At 37.3% G+C, this 22,723-nt stretch overlaps 1 protein-coding gene across 1 annotated transcript in view; it reads left to right on the top strand.

Moving 5' to 3' along the window:
- GNAQ (G protein subunit alpha q) overlaps positions 1-22,723 on the top strand; it is a 290,253-nt gene that overhangs the window by 207,577 nt on the left and 59,953 nt on the right. The window contains exons 4-5 of the mRNA XM_057547794.1: positions 8,187-8,315; positions 10,969-11,098. Coding sequence (XP_057403777.1) covers positions 8,187-8,315; positions 10,969-11,098 — 259 coding nt within the window. The remainder of the gene's footprint in view (positions 1-8,186; positions 8,316-10,968; positions 11,099-22,723) is intronic.

Raw genomic sequence — 22,723 nt, 5'->3', positions numbered from 1 at the left:
CCCTAAAGGCAAAGAAAATATATATATTTTAAGTATTTTGTACCAGCTCCCTGTGCCAACCCGCCTCCCTCTCCAACACACACAGTGATTTGAATTGAACATATAACAGATTTTCAATAAATATGTGTAAATTAATGAATTAAGCACTGTCCTTACAGTTCAGGCTGAGCAGACTAGAATAAAAAGTACCCTTCTGATGCTTCTGATACATTTTAGAAATATAAAAATTGTGTCAAAATTAGTCAACAGCTTTGAAAGTTAACATATAAAAGATGAATAAATTAACAAAGCCAAACAGGCAAATTGAAAAAGGCCTCTTCCTCCCTTCCCTTTTCCTTCTCGATCTCTGTCTCTCACCCTCTTCTGTTGTTTTGTTGTTGTTTAATATTTTAATTTGATTGGAGTGTAGTTGATTTACAGTGTTGGGTTAGTTTCAGGTGCACAGCAAAGTGATTCAGTTATGCATATATTCTTTTTTAGATTCTTTTCTCATATGGGTTATCACAGAACATTGAGTAGAGTTCCCTGTGCTATACAGTAGGTCCTTGTTGGTTATCTATCTTATATGTGGTAGTGTGTGTATGTTCATCCCAAGCTCCTGATTTATCCCTCCCCCCTGTTGTTGTTTTGTTTTTGCTCTTAATTACAAGGTTAATTTGTTTTTTGGGCAACAGACTTGGGAATCTTTCGCTCTGACCCAAGCCTGGCGGTGGCCCTGGCCCTGGAGTCTGTCTGACACACACATAGGTGCCCCGCTCCTTCCCCACTTGACACTAGTGGTCTCTTTACAGTAGACATTCAGATCAACTATCCATATATAAGATACTGAAACTGTTTACTAGATGCAGTGATATAGGATCTTTTTACGAGCTATTTAATTTACTTTCAAAAAATCTGATTTTCTAGGTTGGTTTAGTTTATTGGCAAAGGACAATTTAAATGCATGATCTCTTCTGTTTTATCCCACAGCATATTCTCCCTGAGTAGCTTTCATAAACTGTGAGATTGTAGCCCCCCTGCTACCACTAGGTGATCGTGTTTTAAACCTGGAATTTTGTACTGAAAACAAATAATTTCTTATGAACAAATTCTCTGTAGTAAATGCTGCACCTCCTTGAACTCTGATCATGGTGTACCAGGTGTTAAAGAGGAAAAAGGAGAGTTGATTTGCCCTCCACAGAGCGAGCTCTTCAGAAGATGGAAGTGTTTGTATAATGAGTAATCAGAAATCTCGTGCAGCTGACCCACCTAACCAGGTTACCAGCCAGGCTCATCTGAGCAGTGGGCTCTACCAGAGGAGGGAGGGACTTAGCTGGGTCTTGGCATCAAAACCTGTACTTGACTCTCCCCTCAGGACGGCAGTTTTGCAGAACTGTTACTTTCACTTTTTTTTTTTTTTTAAGTTCACTTTGACAATTTCTTTTATTTTTTTCCTTTGAATCCTTGTGGTCACATAGAAACTGCACAGTAACTGTAAGTTTCTAGTTTCTCCTTAGCTTCCACTGCTTTTGACAGTGTCAGATAAGATCTCAGGCATGATCTAGCTTTCACATCCCCCAAGACTTCTCCTCTTACAAGGAGGTCTTCTTCATTTTTTTAATGAAGTCGACCTAGTTTTTCTAACCTTCTTTTCAATAATAAAAAATGTGAAATTCTACCCAGAGTCATTTTCTGTGCCAGAACTTCGTCTTAATATCTGACTTGAACTGCAACTCTCTTATATTGATAAATACAGCCTCTAGATAAGAGGCTCTTACACAGGAGTTGAAGAGCCCCAGCATACACCCCATAGTGTGTTACATTAAATGCTCTAAGGTGCTGTATTCAGTCATCTTACTATGTTTGGTTGGATTTAGAACAAATGTCAGAGATTTCTTTTTCCACTTATCACCCACGGGTGCTTTCCCCCTTTTGGTATAATTGCTAAGGCTTGTATGCCTAATACGTGTATTAATTTTTTTTAACCCCGGCTGTAATATGATACTGTTTACTTGCTGAGTCATCTCTAAATTTTATTCGTGTTTCCTTCATTAAAAAAAAAAAACCCACTTGATTCTAATTTCTATGTTATTCTTGGCTTAGATTTCAATTACCCTTCCAGTCATAGGTAGTAGGGCTTTTTCTTTTTACTTCTAAAAAGATCTAAGAAAATAAGTTCTCATTACATGTCAGATTGGAGCATAAATTAAATTTGAAGGTCAACTCAAATCTGTTACTGACAAACTACTGCCAAAAACTAAGGAACAATTGAAATCTCTTTTTAAAACATTCAAAAGAGAAATGCCATATTTAGTTTGATTAGAGCATATTGTTTTAGTGACATTCAAGCTTATCGCATATATTTTTAATCATTTAAAGTAATGGATTATAGCCCATTTCTGAATTTCTTATTTTTTCTGCAGCCAGATGTGATACTGAAGTTTAATATATAAAGACTTTAGCAGTTACAAGGTGTAGTTATAAACGAATGGACATGATTTCCTTGTCTTTCTTATAAATCAGTCATGCTAGAGAAGGATGTTTTGTGGATAATCACCAAGGATTAGAGACAGTTCAAACAAGTTCCCAGAAAATGGCTCTTTCCAAAATATACAAGCATTCATTCCTTCCCTAATAAACTCCCCTGTTTCTCCTCTTCATATAACACCCTTTTTTCCTACAAGTTGGTAAACTCATTGCAGGCAGGGATCATATCCTGGGAATTTTCATTTCCTTAGCACCTACCAGAATGTCATGATCAAGATGGCTGTTGAATTTCAGATGACCCTGCATTTTTTTCATGGTAGGAAAGGAATTATGGAAATTTTACTAGTCTTTTTGTCGGCTTCCTTTTCCCTGAAAACCATCAGAAACCTGTTTCTTCCATTAAAGATATTGTGTCACAATCGTTTGTTAATAAGGGACCGCTCCCTCTGTTTGCCCTGGATTAGAGTGAATTCCAAGGCCTGAAAGCTTGATACTGACAGGCATAAAATGGATGTACAAATTATATCATTTTGTGGCCAGGACCTAAAGAAGAGCAGGAAGCGCATCTACTAAATGAAATTAAATGGATACTGCCTTTCCTTTCTGTGTTGTCTTTATATTCGTCAGAGGCATTTGAATTCAGAATTTAGGTCTTACATAATGCAAGCCAGTAATAGCCCGGAGAAGGAGTTGTGTAAAGATGGGTACCTAACAACCCCCATACTCTGTTGTTTTCTCCTAGAAGGTGTAACCTGCCTTTCTAACCACTACAATGTTTTCCATAAAATAGTTTTAATTTGGGTCCCATGTTAAGCATCTGCTGTGTTCCAGGCCCTTGGTTGAGTGTCGGTGACCAGCCTTGGACAAAGGGAGTCATGGTCCTTGACCCCACGGAGTGTGAGAGCCCTAAATGGGCAAATGTCTGTGGGAAAATGTTGAGGTTTTTTGGGTTTTTTTAGTCAATTATGAAGTTATCAATTATTGAATGTCTCAAAGCAATGACAAGTCATTAAATTCCCTTGAATGGATTAGAGTAAGATGAGTTTGACTAAACCCATTTTCAAGCACAATCTTAAATAAGTCTTCACTCCTAGACAGTTAAATAAGTCCTGTGTGTACCATGGAGCTTTCTCTCTCTGACATCAGGAGAGAGCTACTGCCAGCCACTTGTTATACATACATTGCCTTGGAAATGTACCTTGTGCCTGTCACCATAGCAGCACCCTGAGAATGACCTCAGCAGCCACTCAAAATCATTCCTACAAAACAAATTATAACTATAATTAACTCTGAATTTACTCTGCAATGTAAGTTGTTCAGACCTCAGTGTTTTTTAGTTAAAGGTTAAATGAATGGAGTAATCCAACATGAACCCATCCGCCCCCCATATTCCACCAGCGTTTTTCCCCCAAATATGAGGTGCTTCAGTGGAAAGTACAATTCAGTTAAGAGATTATTCCATCATTACCTCTTCTCAGAATATGACAAGAATCAACAAATGAGGATATGCTAGTCTTATCATGCTAGAACTCCATTTCTAAGGCAGTAGAGTGGCCTTTTTCCCTAAGCAAATGTGAAATGCAGAAAGTGCTGTGAGTCCCTCCAAGTCCTGAAGCCCAGAGTGAGGGGGCCACGTGGGGTTGGTGCTTGTGCAGGCAGAAGCTCTCCACACTGGCCTCTCTTTGGCAGTGAAAGATGCTAGTCTAGGTGGCCTGCACGTTTTACCGTTTCTCAAATTATCTGCAACAGGTCTTCAGCTTTGGGTAGCTTTTGAGCCGCCCAGACCTTCCTGTAGGAGAAAATAGATTGTGTGTCTTTTGTTTGATTGGGGGGGTTTGTTGTTGTTCTGTTTTGTTTTTCTAGTCTTGTTTTGGGGTGTTCTAGGTTTGGTTTGGTTTGGTTCCGGTTCTAGATAATGTATGTTTCAACTAGCAGACCTTGATAACAAGTTCTTTTCCGTTTTTTTCTTTTGTTAAACTAGATCAGTTTAACTTTTTTACTCCAAGTGAAGTGGGCCTTTCTCTCCACCATCCAACTAAAACAAAACAACAAGAATGTCAAGCAAGGAGTGCAGTTCACTTTCCAGTAAATTGTAAATGTATGAGGATCTTTAATGGCCATTTCCTTGCCTTGAAATATGTTGAAACCTGGGCAATGAACAGACAGAACAGAGCCTAGCTAGCAGCAAGTGCCCAGTATAGGTTAATTGTTACGTTGCCGTTATTACTCTCTGAACTATGCTTACATTGAAAAGGAGCAAAAGAAAGATGAAGGAGGAAAATATTCTTGCACGTATGAATGCTTCAGATATTCAGCTAATGTCTCAGTAGTGCCCGGCGTTCACAGAGAGAAACCACTGACAGTATTTTTAGGACGGCCTCTAAAGTCGTATCAGTGGCTTTCAGTCGCAGGTGTATATCCTGATTCTGTGTTAGTCCATCGTGTTTTTCCCAGAGCTCAGTTCACCCTTCTGAATTGGAGAGAGACTAGCAAGGTTCTCACGTGCGGTGTGACAGGGACCCTCCCACTTCATGTGCTGGTTCTTTAAATTTTCCTGTGCAAGGACACATGTTTAAAAATGAAGTGGCAACAAGTAGTCTGTTGAGTTCATCTTCAAGAAACAGATCAACAAACAGAAAGCCACGATTTCTCTTCCCACAAGAACACAGTAGCGCCTTGTGTCCAAGACTTAGCCACCTTCTGTTCTGACCTCTGGATTGGGTGAAGTGAGTAGAAATGGTTTACTGGGCAGCCTATTTCCAAACAAGCTTGCCAATGTGAATTGGAAGTTCTCTGATTCCTCTGAATTAAATTTTTGTATATAGTAGTTAAATAAATGATGATCTTGCAGATTTCAAAATGTACATTCATTTCGATTTTTTCAAATCAAGGAGCTCATAAATCAAAAAACTCCATCTATACAGAGTACCCAGTTGATTTTGCATTTATGGAGTCATGAGCTGGTTTATCTGTAGGATGAGATACAGGCCAACACCCAAAACATGGGCTTGTTAACCCCATCAGGCAACTCCCGGACCGTGCCAGGATATTCACTAAAATTTGGAGTCCAGTCCATTTTTACATTTCCTTCCTGCCTCTCAAGCCCATATTCTCCCAGGCTCTCCCTCTTTTTGTCCCCCAGCCATTTTTCTAATAATTAAAGATACCAGGCTGGTTTCTATCAGCCAGTAGAGAGTTAATTGCCAGCTAAAGAATCATTGATATGTTTGGGACAAGGTCACTAGAATACTAATTATAGTTGCTTTGTATTAGGAATTTCCAGACTAATACTGTACTTTTTTGTCTTAAAGAATTGATACAGCTCCAAAAAGGCAGTAATTTCTTTCTTTGTTAAAGACAGACGTAGCTCTACTATTTTATGATCCAATGAATCTTAGAGACTTAAATTTTTTTCAATACTCAGTTTCAAATTTAACAGTATCATTGATATGGAAACACCACTAGTAAGAAGGATATTTAAATAATGCTAAAACTAAATCTCAGCATGGGAAATCATCCCTCCATTCAGCAAATAATCGTTAAGTACTATTTGCCAGGCGCTCTTTTAGGTACTAAGGCAGGAATAACAGGGCGAGACAGTCTTTATCCTGGGTAAGTCACGTCACCTGAATGTTTGTGCGCTTGCTGAGTTATGCTCCACACCAGACTTTCCCTGTTACGTGTCTCAGAACTCACTGTCTCTCTTTTTTTTTTTTATTTGTTTGTTTATTTATTTTTATGGCTGTGTTGGGTCTTCGTTTCTGTGCGAGGGCTTTCTCTAGTTGCGGCAAGTGGGGGCCACTCTTCATCGCAGTGCACGGGCCTCTCACTATCGTGGCTTCTCGTTGCGGAGCACAGGCTCCAGACGTGCAGGCTCAGTAGTTGTGGCTCACGGGCCTAATTGCTCTGCGGCATGTGGGATCTTCCCAGACCAGGGCTCGAACCCGTGTCCCCTGCATTGGCAGGCAGATTCTCAACCACTGCGCCACCAGGGAAGCCCTCACTGTCTCTTTTTTTTTTTTTTTTAAATTTTTATTTATTATTTATTTATTATGTTTATTTTTGGCTGTGTTGGGTCCTCGTTTCTGTGTGAGGGCTCTCTCCAGTTGCGGCGAGTGGGGGCCACTCTTCATCGCGGTGCGCGGGCCTCTCACTATCGTGGCCTCTCTTGTTGCGGAGCAGAGGCTCCAGACGCTCAGGCTCAGCAGTTGTGGCTCACGGGCCCAGCCGCTCCGCGGCATGTGGGATCTTCCCAGACCAGGGCTCGAACCCGTGTCCCCTGCATTGGCAGGCAGACTCTCAACCACTGCGCCACCAGGGAAGCCCCAGCCCTCACTGTGTCTTGTTTGTGGGCATAAAGGGGTTGAAGATCTAATCTCTTCCAAGTCTATGATGGTTCTACCTTTTCTTTAAATCTTATTCACACGTTAGTTACTTTCTGTATATACTTTGCAGTTGTATGTTTTGAAATCATATCTGTGCTCCATCCCTTCCAGGGCCAAAGGGAACATAGTGACTCTTTGAAATCATGAGGATGCCATGCAGAACAGTCATTTTTACCTGTTTGTCATCAGTTATATCAAGTTATGTCATTCTTAAAGTTGTAAATTATTTTTGCAATTTGAGAGAATGGAAAGTGAATGGAATATAACACTTTTGAAATGATAAAATTATACTGATGGAGAACATATGTGTGCTTGCCAGGGGTTAGGATTGGGATGGGTAGCACACAGAAGTTTCTTTTTGCTAAGAGAACAATTCTGTATCCTGATTGCAGTGGTGATTGCACGAATCTCTACATGTAATAAAATTTCATAGAAGTATACACCCCCAAAAATGTGTGTGTGTGTGTGTGTGTGTAAAAATTGGTGAAATCCAAGTAGGGTCTGTAGTATAGTTAATAGTATTGATCAGTGTCAAATTCTTGGTTTTGATAATATACTATGGTCACATAAGATGTTATCATTGGGGGAAATTAGGTGAAGGGCACAGGGGAATTCTCTGTAGTATTTTTGCAGCTTCTTGTGAGTCTATAATTATTTCACAATAAAAAGCTTTTTTTTTTTAATGGAAAAGTGTCATATAAGCAGATAAATTTAAAGTTTAGGTGTGATGAGTCTATATACTGGGAATATCTGGCCTTCAATATTATTGCCTCAGTAACTAGAAATCTCATGGCTTCACATTAATTGTGAATGACTTAGGCTTTGGACAGAGTTTAGGACATGGTATGCTGCTGTTTTATAAGGAAATACATTCCAGGGAAAGGCTCTGATGTTCTGTAAAAAGGCAAAAAAATGCATCCTGACCTTCTGTGTAGCTCTGTTATCTGTTTGTTTATACAAATAACATTTGTATAAATAATTCAAAAACTATTTGCTTTAAACTCCTGCTTGCCCACCAGACCTGCTAAACAAGTAGAGGGTAGGAGACTCATTTAATTCTTTTCTTCTCCCGCTTTACGTTCTGTCAGGGTTCTATTTGACCGTAAGAGAAGAAAAGAGAAATACTGGGAACCAGTCATCCATAGATGGACAACCTTGCTCTGACTAACAGAAGGTTGACCGTATCTTTCACTTCCCAAGCTACTCTACCACTTTCTGATATTTTTCTTCCTTCTCTCCACTTCTGTCTTAGGATCCATTGTTGTCCTTCCTTTTCCATCAGTAGGTCTGGTGTGACGGTGTCACTGACGCTCTCCTGTGTCTTCCCTCCTCCAGCTATCTTAATGACTTGGACCGCGTTGCCGACCCTGCCTACCTGCCTACGCAGCAAGATGTGCTCAGAGTTCGAGTTCCCACCACAGGGATCATCGAATACCCCTTTGACTTACAAAGTGTCATTTTCAGGTAGTACCCGAGTCCATAAAATCTACTTCCCAGCTCTTCTGCCTTGAGCACGTTTTGTGAACTCTACGAATATTGAAACCATGTGTAGACTTTAAAACAATATCACCTTTATAACAATTATTATCATTGGAGACACAAATGAAATAGTGTGTCCCTGAAAGAGGAAGCAGAGGAAAGATGTATGGGCAGGTTTCTTAGTTCAGGTTAAATCACTGAGAAATCAGTGAATAGTTTGCTGGTGGTTAAAAGTTACTCAAACATTGGTCCAGACTAAAACTGGTTGGGAATCATTTTAACTGTGAGGTCAATGTTTGTACATTGTACAAACTGTATTTTTACATGTACCTATAAACACTGTATTTTTACATTTGTATAAGATATAAATTATCTCATAACCCTATTAATAACAGAAATTACAGGTTGTCAGAAGCTTTCATGTTGTTTCCTCCAGGTCCTCTGGTACCAAGGTAGAATTTTTCAGTAGCAATAAGAATACGGGCTGCTTTGTACTCCTAAAATGAGTTGCCTGAAAATTTTAAAAATACATGGTTTTGGAAATGGATTGATTAACCTAGTCTAAATTTACATAGGAAAATAGAATGAAAGTTTATTACTTTCTCCCTTGCTGCTGCTATTCTTTCTGGGTAATACTTCAGCTGAAGTAGTCTAATTTTTTTTAAGATGAGAAAAAATAAACAAGACTGATGTACTTTCATTTAATCTCTTATTACACAATCACTCAGACGTACTTTTAGTTAGAATACAAAGCACATGGTACATGGAGAAATGAGGCCATATGAATATGTCTTCGGGTGCAGAGAGTTGAGCTCCTTGGGAGAGCCATCCATTTAAGACAACTACGTACAACACAGGGTTGTGAAGTGGAAATTAATGTAACTCCTGTGATGTAACTCTGCCATGTGACCCTGATGGGCAGGCCCTCCATCATTCCCTGCAAAGCACTGTGTGTTTCATTCTAATCAATCTCTGCACCTGTGGTTACATCTGGCTGCCATACGCTACTCTAATAGACATAGCCATAAAGAGGGTGACACTTTGGAAATAATTTCTGAGCCTCTTTTTTTTCATCAATAAAATGGTTACATTAGATGACCACCAAGGCTCCCTATAGCTCCAGCATTCTGGATTAAGTTTTGAGTTCATTGCGTTTAGAGATCTTTAATTTGAGACACCAAATTTCCTTCTGCTTATAACCATGTTAGAATATTTTCAGAAAACATAAAGCATTTCATGGAGATTTCATCTCCTTTTTGCTTTATGATTAGTGAAATCTGAAACCAGGTTACTATTACATCTTGGGTTTTTCCCCTACATTTTGGGCACTAGCTTTTAAAGGACATTCTTTGGCACTTCAGTAGAAGTAATGACGTAGAAGAATAATTTCTTGCTACCATCAAAAACATCTTATAGGGTTTAGCATGACAGGATTTCATGGAATGAGAATTTTATATAAATGAGCATATTATTGACTTGACATTAGAGAAGAGCTAGCATTTTAATATTTCTAAAGACCTAAGAATTCTAGTTTTGATGTCTGTAGTTCATAGGTCTCCCTGGATCCATTGTTTTGCCCCTCAGATATCTCTTTCATAGGAAACTGTTGAGAGCAGTCACGGGAAGATTCTTGATTTCTTAGTTTAGGTTTGATCCTTAGAGGCAGGAAAATACCAGGAACAACTGTAGTTTTCAACAAACACTTAAAGAGCCCTACTCTCAAACTTTTATACCTAAAACTCTCATTTTCTGAAAATATTTTATCTTGTAAACATTGTGCACATTTTAGTCAAGTTATGGATTCAACAACTTGAGGAAACTTGGATTCATTACCAAGTTCTGCTAGATATTTTCTATATACACTAGCACTCAAATTAATTGATGCCAGTGTTGATTCCTGAGCACAGAATTGATGTGTAAAAACAAGTCCTTGATATAGTTCAAATGGTGGCCTCTTATAGCATCTTGATGTTTTACACATACCACTTCTAGCAGTTTAGCAAGTTGACTTGTGCATAAGGCTAATTGCACCATGTTACCCAACATGATTGGACTGTCCCAAATTATTATCAGTATTGGAAAGAAAGAACAGCCCCAAAAGCTTACCTTCCTGATGAAGATCAGTGGGGTTTTGTTTGCATTTAGTTGAAGCATTACACACCCATGTTGAAATACATAGCGTCTTACATCTTTTAAATGCATTTGTAGTCATTCCTAGCTTCCTTGAGAAATACGTGAGGATCTTCATTCTCACTTTATAGGAAAAGAAACTGAAGTCAGTATTTGCCATCAGAGCTGAACACAAATAAAACTCATTTTGTTTCTGACTCTTCTGTGCTTGATTAAATAAAACAGCCTTTTTCCTTGGCTTGGCACAGGATTTTTTTTTTTTTTTACAAACTTATAATTTTTATACATATCAGGTAACTTTCTAATAAGTGCAATGAGTTATTACCCAGAATGTCTTGACTTTGATTGTTAGGTAACAGAAAATTAGTAGATGTTCAATAAGTGTTAATTGGATTGGTTTTGATGACCATTCTCTTTAGAGAGTAGGTTTCCTAAGTTTGTAAGTAAAGCTATATTTATATTGACATTTTTTTATGTGCTATTAATATGAATATTATTAACCTTGCAGAATGGTCGATGTAGGGGGCCAAAGGTCAGAGAGAAGAAAATGGATACACTGCTTTGAAAATGTCACCTCTATCATGTTTCTAGTAGCGCTTAGTGAATATGATCAAGTTCTCGTGGAGTCAGACAATGAGGTGAGTGCTCTGTGGACAGGCAATGGATTCTCATTTTAACATCTGACACAAATAAATGATAGGGTGTGGGGTAAACTGACTTCATTGCTTTCTTGACTACTGATTTGGGAATTTTTAAAAATAACCCTGTGGTACCACGTGGTGTACTCAGAACAGTAAGATGTTTGAGCAGGTCTGTGTGTTCAGGTCTAATTGGACCCTGTGTGATACTTTTAACACTACGCAGAGGCTCTGAAAATGAAAATAACAAGGAAATCCCTAGGCTAATTGTCACATTATTTTATAGCCTTCTTCCTCCAGAATGGAGTTGGGAGTGTTGGAGTGAGTCAGCCTGTTTTGTTCTGTTTTCATTTTGTTTAAATCGTTGTTTGTATGAGGGGTGGGTCCCAAAGAGTAGTCAAAACCTCTCTTGGCAAATGTGAATGACTTTGCAGCTGGGCTCTAAATCAGTTTGTTCTGGAGCCAAGAAGTGTCCTAGTGACGTGGCCTTTCTGCTCGTACAGAATTCTGTAGGCTACTGCATAACTTTGTCTCTACCAAGCACTGGGTGATTGAAAAAGCATCCTTGATATGCCTGTCTGGAGAACTGATTCAGTGTTGTCATCTCCTCCCTATGGCATGAAATCCTAACAAGTATAAATATGGATTTTTAGGACGATAAAGGCTCGCTGGTGAGTCAGAGTTGATTGTGGAGGATAATTAAGGGGGCACAGAAAACCGTGACTTGGATCTGGAGTTCGGTGTGTATTGGGAGAATGGAGAAGACACCATTGTTATACTGTTAGAGGCAGAGTTTGCAGACTGACATGCCAATAGTAGGTATTAAATTTCCTCCTAATAGGGTAGAAAATAAAGAGACGGAAGTGAGTATCCCCAATAGCTGATTAAAATAAGATCTGGCATATTAAAATGTACTTCTAATTTTATACAGTTTTTTTGGTACATAAGAATTCTGGCTTCTTGGTCCTTTTAAATATTTTATTTTTCTGCAGGTATTAATATCTCTTAAAATACGTATCCAGTCCTACATAGCATTTTTTTTTGTATGTAGGATTGATGAAGAGTTATGAACCAGTATCCCATATAGAGCTGAGTTACCTATTCATACATTTCAAATGTTTCCTGGGTTACAAGTATATGGGCTTTTGAACCAATCAAAGAAGTTCTTTTTTTTGTTGTTCATGTGTATATCTTGCTATTTAAGGGACTTCTTTTTAACAATGAGGTTTATCAGCCATTTGCCCTCTGTAGCCGTAATGCAAAGTGCCTGAAAACCGTGCTAAGATATATGAGAATCAGTTATCACACTTTGAGTTAAGCAGTTACCATCACAATTTGAGCTATGATATCTCTATATGTATTTTTATTTTTATATCTGTTAGTTGTTCCATAATCTTTGGGTATAGTATTTTAAACATACTACATATCTTGGAAGCATATGACAACATTTTTTATTTCTTTGAATGTTGAATCAAGACAAAAAATATTTTGAGCGCTCATCTACTATGTGCTGGATACCAGGGTATCTAAAGAGATACAGAAATGGAAAAAAAAAAAATCAACATTGTCCTAAAGGACCTCATAAAAGAGGGATGTTTTTGTCAAAATAGAAGAGTCCGAGAGAAGGAAGGCCTTAGTTATAAAGGTCATCATTTCTTTTCTTTAGTTTGCTGTCCAGTGAAATAAAATTTAAGACATTTTCAACTGCACAGAAGACGTAAGACGCATGCATAATTTTATTTCTCATGCCACTGTTTACATATAGCTAGAGGAAAACAAGTGTTTATCAATACACATTTTATATGAGATAAATGCATTCTATTTATAAAGAAATATATTTTGTGATTTAATGCTAATCAGTTTACCACTTTAAAATTTGCAACTCATCAGCTAATTCTAGCACGTAAATCCAGTTAAAGTTTCCACAGAATGAAAGTTTCCACAGTAACTCACCATTCAATGTATAAGCAGTACACACATCTAAAAATACATCAGTTTCTTTGATTCCTGTAGTGATGCCTTATGCTACAAATTAAAATAATAACTCTATTATTGTTCATTAGGACTCCCTAACCACTTGTGAATAGTTTTAAAGCCTACCTTGTAATTTTATGGTGTTCTTTTCAGGTATCAGGTCAAGCCTGATGGTAGTATTGGAGATGATCTTAAACATAATAAGAAAAAAAATACTGCTCATTAATTTCTTCATCCATATTAGCCATAGTCATCACTGTTGGTAATTAGGAAACACTGTCAAAAGTATTTTTTAATGTCAGGATGTAGTCCATTATTATTTTTTCTTTTCCAGTTATAGTAATATATGAAAATGTCATTGCCTCTCTACTTTCTTAAATCATTAAAAAAACTCAGAACTATAGAATTCTACTTTCCCCACATTTTCAGGGTTTGGTGAGACAAAGCTGGAATAGACTCCTAAAACATTTTGTTCTTGGTTTTGAAATCTGATGTTCATAACTTTAATCCAAAGCAGACTTTGTTGTACTTCCCTTGATATATATTCGTGAGAAAAACCTGGAAATGGATACTGACAATCTCCCTTTTATCTTGGGGAACTGTGGAAAATACATTGCAGACCACAAGCAAAAGCAGCTAAGGGAAGTATTTTATTTTAGATTATTGTTTTGGCTTTTATTATGTATTAATCTCCAAAATTTTTATGTAGATATGCTTTTGTCTGTCTAGATTCTCAGCCTCCCAAGAGTTTGGGGAATGAATTTCTTTATTTTTTTTCTCCAAAGAAGGAAGTATGTTATCAAATAGTGGGTGAGCATAATCAGGGTTGTAGAGCTGCGTTGACTTACATATTCCTTTTGCTGTCTTGGTTTCCCTTTGATAGCACACCAGCACAGAGACAGTTACTCTGCTGTAATTCTTTCACGCATACATTATTTCAGTACCCCTGAAAGCACAGAGCACACAATAAGGCATTCACATAACGTATTTCAGCTCATCAGTGTGTATCCAGATTCTGTCTTTTAGTCCTTGTTTTTTGTGGTTCTCTGTTACATGAGTATCTGAGCACTATACAAAGCTGTTTCTCAGATATTGACTCAGGGACTGTCTTACAGACCAAGCTTTTTATAGAATCCCAAAGACTTAGGCCCCTTTTCTCCGATGCTTCCTTTTTTGAATGTATGCTTCTAACTTATATTAATTCTTTTGAAATGGTCACAACCAATTAGGTTTTAGTTTTATTAAAATATCAAGATAGTTCCCTGTACCCCAGATCCTCCTTTGAACCAAGATGAATTCCCATAAACATTTATCCTTCAAATCTGATTCTTGGAGTTGCTCAATTGATTTAAAAAAGAATAGTGAAAGGAGAGAGTAGACATTTATAATACCTTAGCGCTTTATGCCTATTCAAAACTTGCTTAAACCATTACTTATTTGAATCTCACCAGCTGACCTCCCGTGAAGTGAGAAGATCAGGTTTGCTGAGGATACAAGAATGGAGAGATTAAGGCCCATGGCCCAGGTCACTCAGGGCCCCCATTCCTCCCCTTCTAGACCAGCTTTCTTTCCCCTGCTTCACAGTGTCTTCCAGAAGTTAGGGATAAACTCAGAGGAAAAGCAAGAGGAGCTGTGAAAGGTGGCCGAGAACATAGAGGTAGAATGAAAATCCTGACCCTGCAGGAGTTGAAACCCCTCTTCTCCACCTCTAAACTCTTGTTATACTCACATGAGACCAGCCAGAGATCCTTTACCAGTAATTCAGAGTTTCTGTATTGCTCTTGTGATTTTAAACTATCTTAAAACAAATAATCGAAAATATGCATTTCCTTCAGATATTTCTGCTCTACTAAGTTTTAAAATGAAGCCATTTTGGGGCTTCCCTGGTGGCGCAGTGGTTGAGAGTCTGCCTGCTAATGCAGGGGACACGGGTTCGAGCCCTGGTCTGGGAAGATCCCACATGCCGCGGAGCGGCTGGGCCCGTGAGCCACAATTGCTGAGCCTGCGCGTCTGGAGCCTGTGCCCCGCGACGGGAGGGGCCGCGATAGAGAAAGGCCCGCGCACCGCGATGAAGAGTGGCCCCCGCTTGCCGCAACTGGAGAAAGCCCTCGCACGAACCGAAGACCCAACACAGTCAAAAATAAAAATAAATAAATAAATAAATAAATAAGAAAATCCTTTAAAAAAAAAAAAAAAAATGAAGCCATTTTGAAGTTATTCAGCTGCAACCAGAGTCTGAACATTTTCTTTAAAAGTGTGAAGCATGTACTTTGTTCTGCTCTAAAAACTTCAAGTGAAGTTTGGGAGTTTTTTTTTTCAGATAAAATTCAGCTCTAGGGGGAGGAAACTGACTAAAAATTGAGGAGAAGAAATTTGAACTCCAAAAGTAAGAGCTTAGGTTAAGATATCTGGTCTCAATGGGATTGGTTCTAGCCCTCCTTTATCGACTCTTAATCAAATTATGAAATCAGAAGCTACATCTTGCCCCTCAGTCTTTAGTATACGACTCAGAGTCATGGCCTGATTAACAAGAATATTCCTGAAAGACGCCCTACTTTTTTTATATTTAACCCCTTTCCCATTTCCTCATTCCTTTGTTCATTTTCAGCCACTTGTTTCTTTTCTAAACTCCTTCCCACACCCTTTTCATTTGCTAGCATTTCTGTTTGCTCATTATTTTACTCCTCCTTAATTGCTTTGTTCTCAAGGCTTGAAGGAAGTATTCTGATCACCCTTCATGAGTCTGAACCAGAGACCTGCACTTAGTGCTGGTAAAGGTGTGGGGAAGCAGACACACAAGGGCACCTTATATGTGAATGTATATTGGAAATCTTTTAAAGACTACATGGAACCCATATTAGCATAATCTATGCAATAGTTTTTTTAAAAAGATGAATTATATGAAAAAAGATTGCAAAATAGTATATTGGGTATAATCTGATTTCTGTAATCACAACAAATTACATATATATAATTATAGGGAAGGTTATTAGCACACCCACCCCCCCAAAAAAAAAGAAAATGGAAGATCTTCTACCAAGACCAAAGTGTAAAGCGTGATTGTCATTGTTGCTAGGTGATGGCATTACAAATAAGTGAAATGATAATTTTTTTAAGTAAAATAAGACTTCAGACTGGAACTTTAGCTCTGCTGTTTACCAACTTTGTCCATTTTTCTTTTGAATTTTCCGTCCTTTTTTTTTTTTTTTTTTTTTACTGATTTGTGGGAGTTCCTTACACTCTTGGATGTGAACCTTTTGTCATGTGTACTGCAAACATCTTCTTCCACTTTGTAGCTTGCCATTTATTCTCTTAATGGTGCCTTTTGATCTACAGAAGTTTTAAATTTTAATATAATAGAAATCGATCAGATTTTTCCTTTATATTATATGCCTCCGTGTGTGTGTGTACATAATCACATACACACAGTAGGATAAAATAAATCACCTGAAAAATCTGGATGAAAGGACAGTAAGGATTGGAGAGTGAGATGAAGAATTAAAATACAAATCAGGCAATCAGGTACCTTTCCTAGTGGTAGTCCATAGATTTAGTCAAGTCAAGCGTCTCTTAGCAACCAATAAAAGGAAGTAACCATGGTCTGTTACAAGGTTCACTGTGTCTATATAAAAAGAAAAAGTTAGCTTCTCCTGGTACTGGGCCCTCCAAGTGACTATTCCCTCAACTTTGTACAGAGATGCTGCAGGAGGTAGTAAGTTATATCCGTGATGGTTCCCCTCCAGGAAGCCAAATATCAGAATCACGAGCCCTGTTTCTTAAGCTTCCTTCAGTGTAAGTTGGAGCCATAGTATCAAAGTTTGTGATGGGCCAGTAACATGGGGTCTGAACCCACAGCTTGATGTAAGAATAAAACTGAGAATAGCTAGGGAAGTGGATTTTGTTTACCTTTGTTTTTATAAACTATTTCAGTGATACAGGAGACTGTAAAATTATAGAGAACTTGAAATTTTTGACATATTTGCTTTAAATCTTTATCTTCACAGAAATAAAATGGTATAGGTACAATCAAAGTCCTTGTGTAAACTTCCCTGATTCATTTCTCTCCCTCCCCAGAAGAAGCCACTGGCCTCAAGTTAACATTTATCATTCCTAAGCGTATTTTTTTCATGTTTTTACTATATATGTGTTGATAAGGAATATGTAATATTGGATTTTAAATAGTATGCATGATTATAAATGTTATTATTATAAAATGATTTTATTTTGCATTTGGTCCTTTTGTTTAATTCAACATTGTTTTAGAGATTTTTTTCATGTTGCAACACATGGCTCTAATTCATTTATTTAGATCACCATCTCATTCCATTATGTGAATATGCCCTACCATGTTTCATCTCAGCCAGCCAGGTTGTTTGTAATAGGGATCACCTTTTCCTACCGTTGCCTGTTCTCTCCCTCACCCCGATCCCCAGTGGAGATGTCTCTTTTTTCAGTTGATACGTACGCAGTTTTAAGTAGTCTGGTTATTACTGTTTGCTGGTTATACATATAGAACTTATTGGTGTGTGGTTTGTCTTTTCACTTTATCTTATAGAAGAGTTTTAATCTTAATGTGGTCAGCTCACTCATTGCCTTTATTGGTTGTATTATTGTATTTTCTTCAGGAATTACTTTTATTCCATAGAATATGAAGATACATCCCATATTTTCTATTAAAACTTAACAAGGTTTTTTGCTTTTCCTAGGTTTTTTATACACCTGTAATTGATTTCTGTGTGTGATAGGAAGTAAAGATTTAATATATTCTTGCCATATTTCTGTTCAGTTGATCCACTACCATGTATTGAATAATAAATCCATCATCCATCTCCACTGATGTTTTCTTACCTTTTTAATTACGAAAGATATATGAAAAGTACACAAATACAAAAAACGTACAGAGCATTGGTTTACCACAAAGCATCTGTGCGTCCAAAACCCCTGTCAAGAAACAGAACATTATAAGACCACTGAAGCCCTGCTAGTGCCCCTCCCCAAGCGAGTAACCACAGTTCTGTAAGGTGATCACTCTTTGCTTTTCTCTTTAGTTTTAATGCTTAACTATGCATTCCTGAACACTATAGTTTTTACTGGTGTTTAACTGTTACACAAAGGGAATCAAATAGTGTGTTTTTTGACCTTTAAAAGCAGTATGCTATTTATATAAACTTTGGTGTCTGGCTTCTTTTGCTCAGTGTTATGTTTGCAAGGTATATATATTTTACATAACTCATTCATTTACATTGCCATATAGTATTCTGTTGCCTAAAAATACCACAATTTGTTTATCCATTTTACTAAGTATAGACTTTTCATGTACTTCCAGTATGGGAATATTACAAATAACGTTTCCGTGGATATTCATGTAAAGGTCCCTTGATGTACCTGGCTTTACATTTCTGTTGGCTGTATACCTAGGAGTAGAATTGTGGGCACATAGGGAATACATATCTTCAACTTTAGTAGATAAGGTGAAAGTATTTTCCGAAGTGAGTGAACCAATTTACAGTCCTGCCAGCCATGTCAGAAAGTTCCTGTCACTTCCCATCTTTGCCAACCCTTGGTATTGTCAGTCTTTTTCATGTTAGCCCTTTTGGAGGCTAGAGAGCTGAGCTGCAGGTGCCTGTGTCCTTGGGCATACCCTCACTCCCAGTGCATAGCCTAGGACAAAGCAGTGATGGTTCACTAGAGCCTCATCCCCTCAAGCCTCTCAGCTGCCATCTCCAGAATCAGCAAATACCTCCATGGGAAAGTGGCCCCAAAGCCTGGGCTCACTTCTCCAGACTTGTCCTTCCCCAAATTCTGACCTGGTATTTCTTCACTACTGTTTAGCACTCCAAGGACTTTAAGCAGATGTATTTTTTTATTTTGTTAGCTCATCTGGTAGTCCTTCTTCCCATTGATATTAATGACACTTGAGATGTGAGTCAAGTTTTATTACACACATGGGTCTTTCTCTGGGCCCTCTATTTGATTGATGTATTTACTACTCCTGTAGCAATATAAAAGTTATCAAATCACCAGTTTAGATATCTAGAGTATCAAGTCTACCTACCTTGTTGCTCTTCAGAATTTTCTTGGCTATTCTTGGTTTTTTAGTCTTTCATTTGAATTTTAAGATCAGCCTATCAAATACCAAAACACAAATTTGATTGGAATTTTAATAAATGTATAGGTAAATTTGAGGTTGGTTTCTCAACTTTACAGTATTGAATGTTACCATCCATGAATGTGCCATGGTATAGCTCACCATTTATTGTTTAGGACATTGCTTTTGTCATGTCATTGAAGGGGTCAAGTTTTATAAACGTTCCACGTGCACTTGAAATTGTGATTTCAACTTTTGGGGTGCAAGGTTCTAACATTATGTCTATTAAAACCACCCCATTGCCTCTTCCCCAAGGGTACTATTTTGACTTCTAACACTGTAGATTAATTTTGCCTATTTTGAACTTCATATAAGTGAAAGTAAATGAATTCTTTTGTGTTACCTTCTTGTGTTCAGAATAAGTTTATTAGATAAATCCATGTTGTGTAGCTGCAGTTTTTCATTTTTATTACTTTATATTATTCAATTAAATGAATATACCATAATTTATTTATCCATCCTATTTTTCTTTTTTTTTAATCCATCCTATTTCTGATGGACATCTGAGTGGTTTTCTCTTTGGGACTATTATGAATAATGCTGATATGAATATTCTTTTCATGTTTTTTGCCTTATATGTGCCTGATTGTCTCTTGATTAGAGTTCACAGGGAATGTGTATGTTCAACTGTACTAGATACTGCCTATATTCATTTTCTAGGGCTGCTGTAACAAATCACCATAAATTTGGTGGGTTACGACCACAGACATTTATTGGCTCATAATTCTGGAGGTTAGAAGTCCAAAATCAAGGTATCAGCAGGGCTGAAATCCCTCTGAAGGCGATAGCGGGGAGGATCCCTTCTTTTTCTCATCCAGCTTCTGGTGACTGTTGGCATTCCTTCGGGTTACATAGCTCCAGTCTCTGCATCTGTCTTCACAGGGCCTTCTTGTCTGTGTCTTTGTCTTCTCTGCTGTCTCTTAAAAGGACTCTTGTCATTGGATGTAGGGCCCAGTAGATAATCCAGAATGATCTCATCTAAAAATCCTTAACTTAATTACATCTGCAAAGACTTTTTCCAAATAAGGTTGCATTCACAGGTTCTAGGGGTTATGGCATGGACATACCTTTTGAGGGGGTCACCATTCAACCCACTACACTACCAGTTTGAACTTTGAAAACAGTTTACACTTCCACCAACAGTATATGTGTGTTCCAGTTGACCAATATCCTTGCTAACAAAGATATGGTCAGCTTTTCAATTTTAATCATTATAATGGGTGTGTAGTAGCATCTCACTGTGGTGTCAATTTTCATTTCCCTGATTATAATGCGACTGAGTTCTTTATGTATTTCTTTACCATTGGGTGTCCTCTTTTTGAAGTGCCCATTTGATTCTATTGCCAGTTTTCTATTGATCTGACTTTTTGGAAAAACATTATTAACATAGAGTCCTTTTTATATTCTTGATTCAAGCTCTTTGTATGTTATCTATATTGCAGATAACTTCTGCTACTCCATGACTTGCTTTTTACTGCCTTAAGTGGTGTGTGTTGGTGTGGCTTAGTTTATTGGTCTTTTAAACTTTGTCCTTTACATGTCCTCCTTAAGGAATTTTTCCTCCCAATTGTAGTGCATAAGCATTTGTATTTTGGAAATGGACATTTTAACATGACATTTGCTATAAATTTTTTGTTTTTGAATTGTTACTTGTATAGTTCCACCTTTATTTTGTTGACTCTAAATGCATTTAAAAATTAAATGCTAATATTAACACCAGCATTTTAACATTATAAGCATAAATAATTAACCACTAGCATGTGATTTTTCTTTGATACTGAAATCACTTGGAGAGCAACTACCCATTTATGTAATTTGGGAACATTGGAAAAAATTTAAATATTTAAATTTAATTTAAATTAAACTTTTATTTTAAGGTATATATTTCTTTTAGATAAATATGGTAGAAATATACCTGTAAAGTAAAAATTGCATACGTTGGCAGAGTCATTTGATATATGATATACAATCCTGTGTTATAAAAATATTTTGTATACAGAAATGAATCCCTGAAAAAAATGAAAAAAATGTCCTCTCACTTTTGGGGGTGAAAAAAATAAAGCCGTCTGAAAAACAATGTGTAGGGATTTTTTTTTCCCCCTCACTGACTGAGGTGTTTTTTTGTTTGTTTGTTTGTTTTTTTATTTAATACCCACTTTGCTTGTAAACTTGTCTATATTTTAAATTCCACACTTCTACTATTATATTTTGAGACTTCATTATTATGTACATTATAAGTTTGAAATTTTTATATATTCCTGTTGAATTATTCTTTTTGTCATCAAGATTTTTTTCTTACGTCAGAAGCGTTCTTTGCTGAAATAAAGCAGTTATGCAAGAAGCAAACCAGAAGTGCTAGTGTTCTGCTTTTCAGTCTGGGTGAGTCCACAGAAGAGGTTCAGTGTTTTCATAAGAGATGGGGACTGCGCAGTAGGAAGTCAGTTGGTAGCAGCAGCAGGGCGAGGGCAGCAGTGGACAGACTATACACACTTGCGGGAGACGTGCTGAACGGCTGACTCACTTGGGAAGGAAAGAGTATTTCAGAAGTGGAGTCCAGCCATAAAGGAAGTAGAAAATATTCAGTTGAAAAATAGTAGAAAAGATTAAACAGCCTATTGAGATTTAATTCATAAAACATCGAATTCACCCTCTTAAAGTGTGCACATCAATGGATTTTAGTATATTCACTGAATTGGACAAAATCACTACTATCTAATTGGGTTATTTGTTTTTTCTTTTTAATTTCTATTCTTTTTCAAATTCCTTTCACTTTTAGGTTGTTACATAATATTGAGCAGAGTTCCCTGTGCTATACAGTAGGTCCTTGTTGGTTATCCATTTTAAATATAGCAGTGTGTACATGTCAGTTCCAAACTCCCTAACTATATATATATCTGGAGAAAAACATGGTCCAAAAGGATACATGCACGCCAGTGTTCATTGCAGCACTGTTTACAATAGCCAAGACATGGAAGCAACCTAAATGTCCATCAACAAAGGAATGGATAAAGAAGATGTGGTACATATATACAATGGAATATTACTCAGCCATTAAAAAGAATGAAATAATGCCATTTGCAGCAACATGGATGGACCTAGAGATTGTCATACTAAGTGAAGCAAGTCAGAAGTATGATATCGCTTATATGCGGAATCTAAAAAAAAAATAATACAGATGAACTTATTTACAAAACAGAAACAGACTCACAGACTTAGAGAACAAACTTATGGTTACCGGGGGGAACGGTGTGGGGAAGGGATATTTAGGGAGTCTAATTGTTTTTTATATATAAAGAGACTTTATTTTTTTAGAGCAGTTTTAGGTTCACAGCAAAATTGAGCGAAAAGTACAGCGATTTCCCCCACGCATGTGTAGCTTCTCCCATTATCATCATCATCCTAACAAAGGGTGTGTTACATCTGGTACATTTGTTACAATCAGTGAACCTACATTTGACATTTGATTATCACTCAAAGTCCATAGTTTAAGGTTCACTCTTTCT

Source organism: Balaenoptera acutorostrata, chromosome 6 (assembly GCF_949987535.1).
Source record: "Balaenoptera acutorostrata chromosome 6, mBalAcu1.1, whole genome shotgun sequence".
Lineage (NCBI taxonomy): Eukaryota > Metazoa > Chordata > Mammalia > Artiodactyla > Balaenopteridae > Balaenoptera > Balaenoptera acutorostrata.
This window is presented reverse-complemented; position numbering and strand designations above follow the sequence as displayed.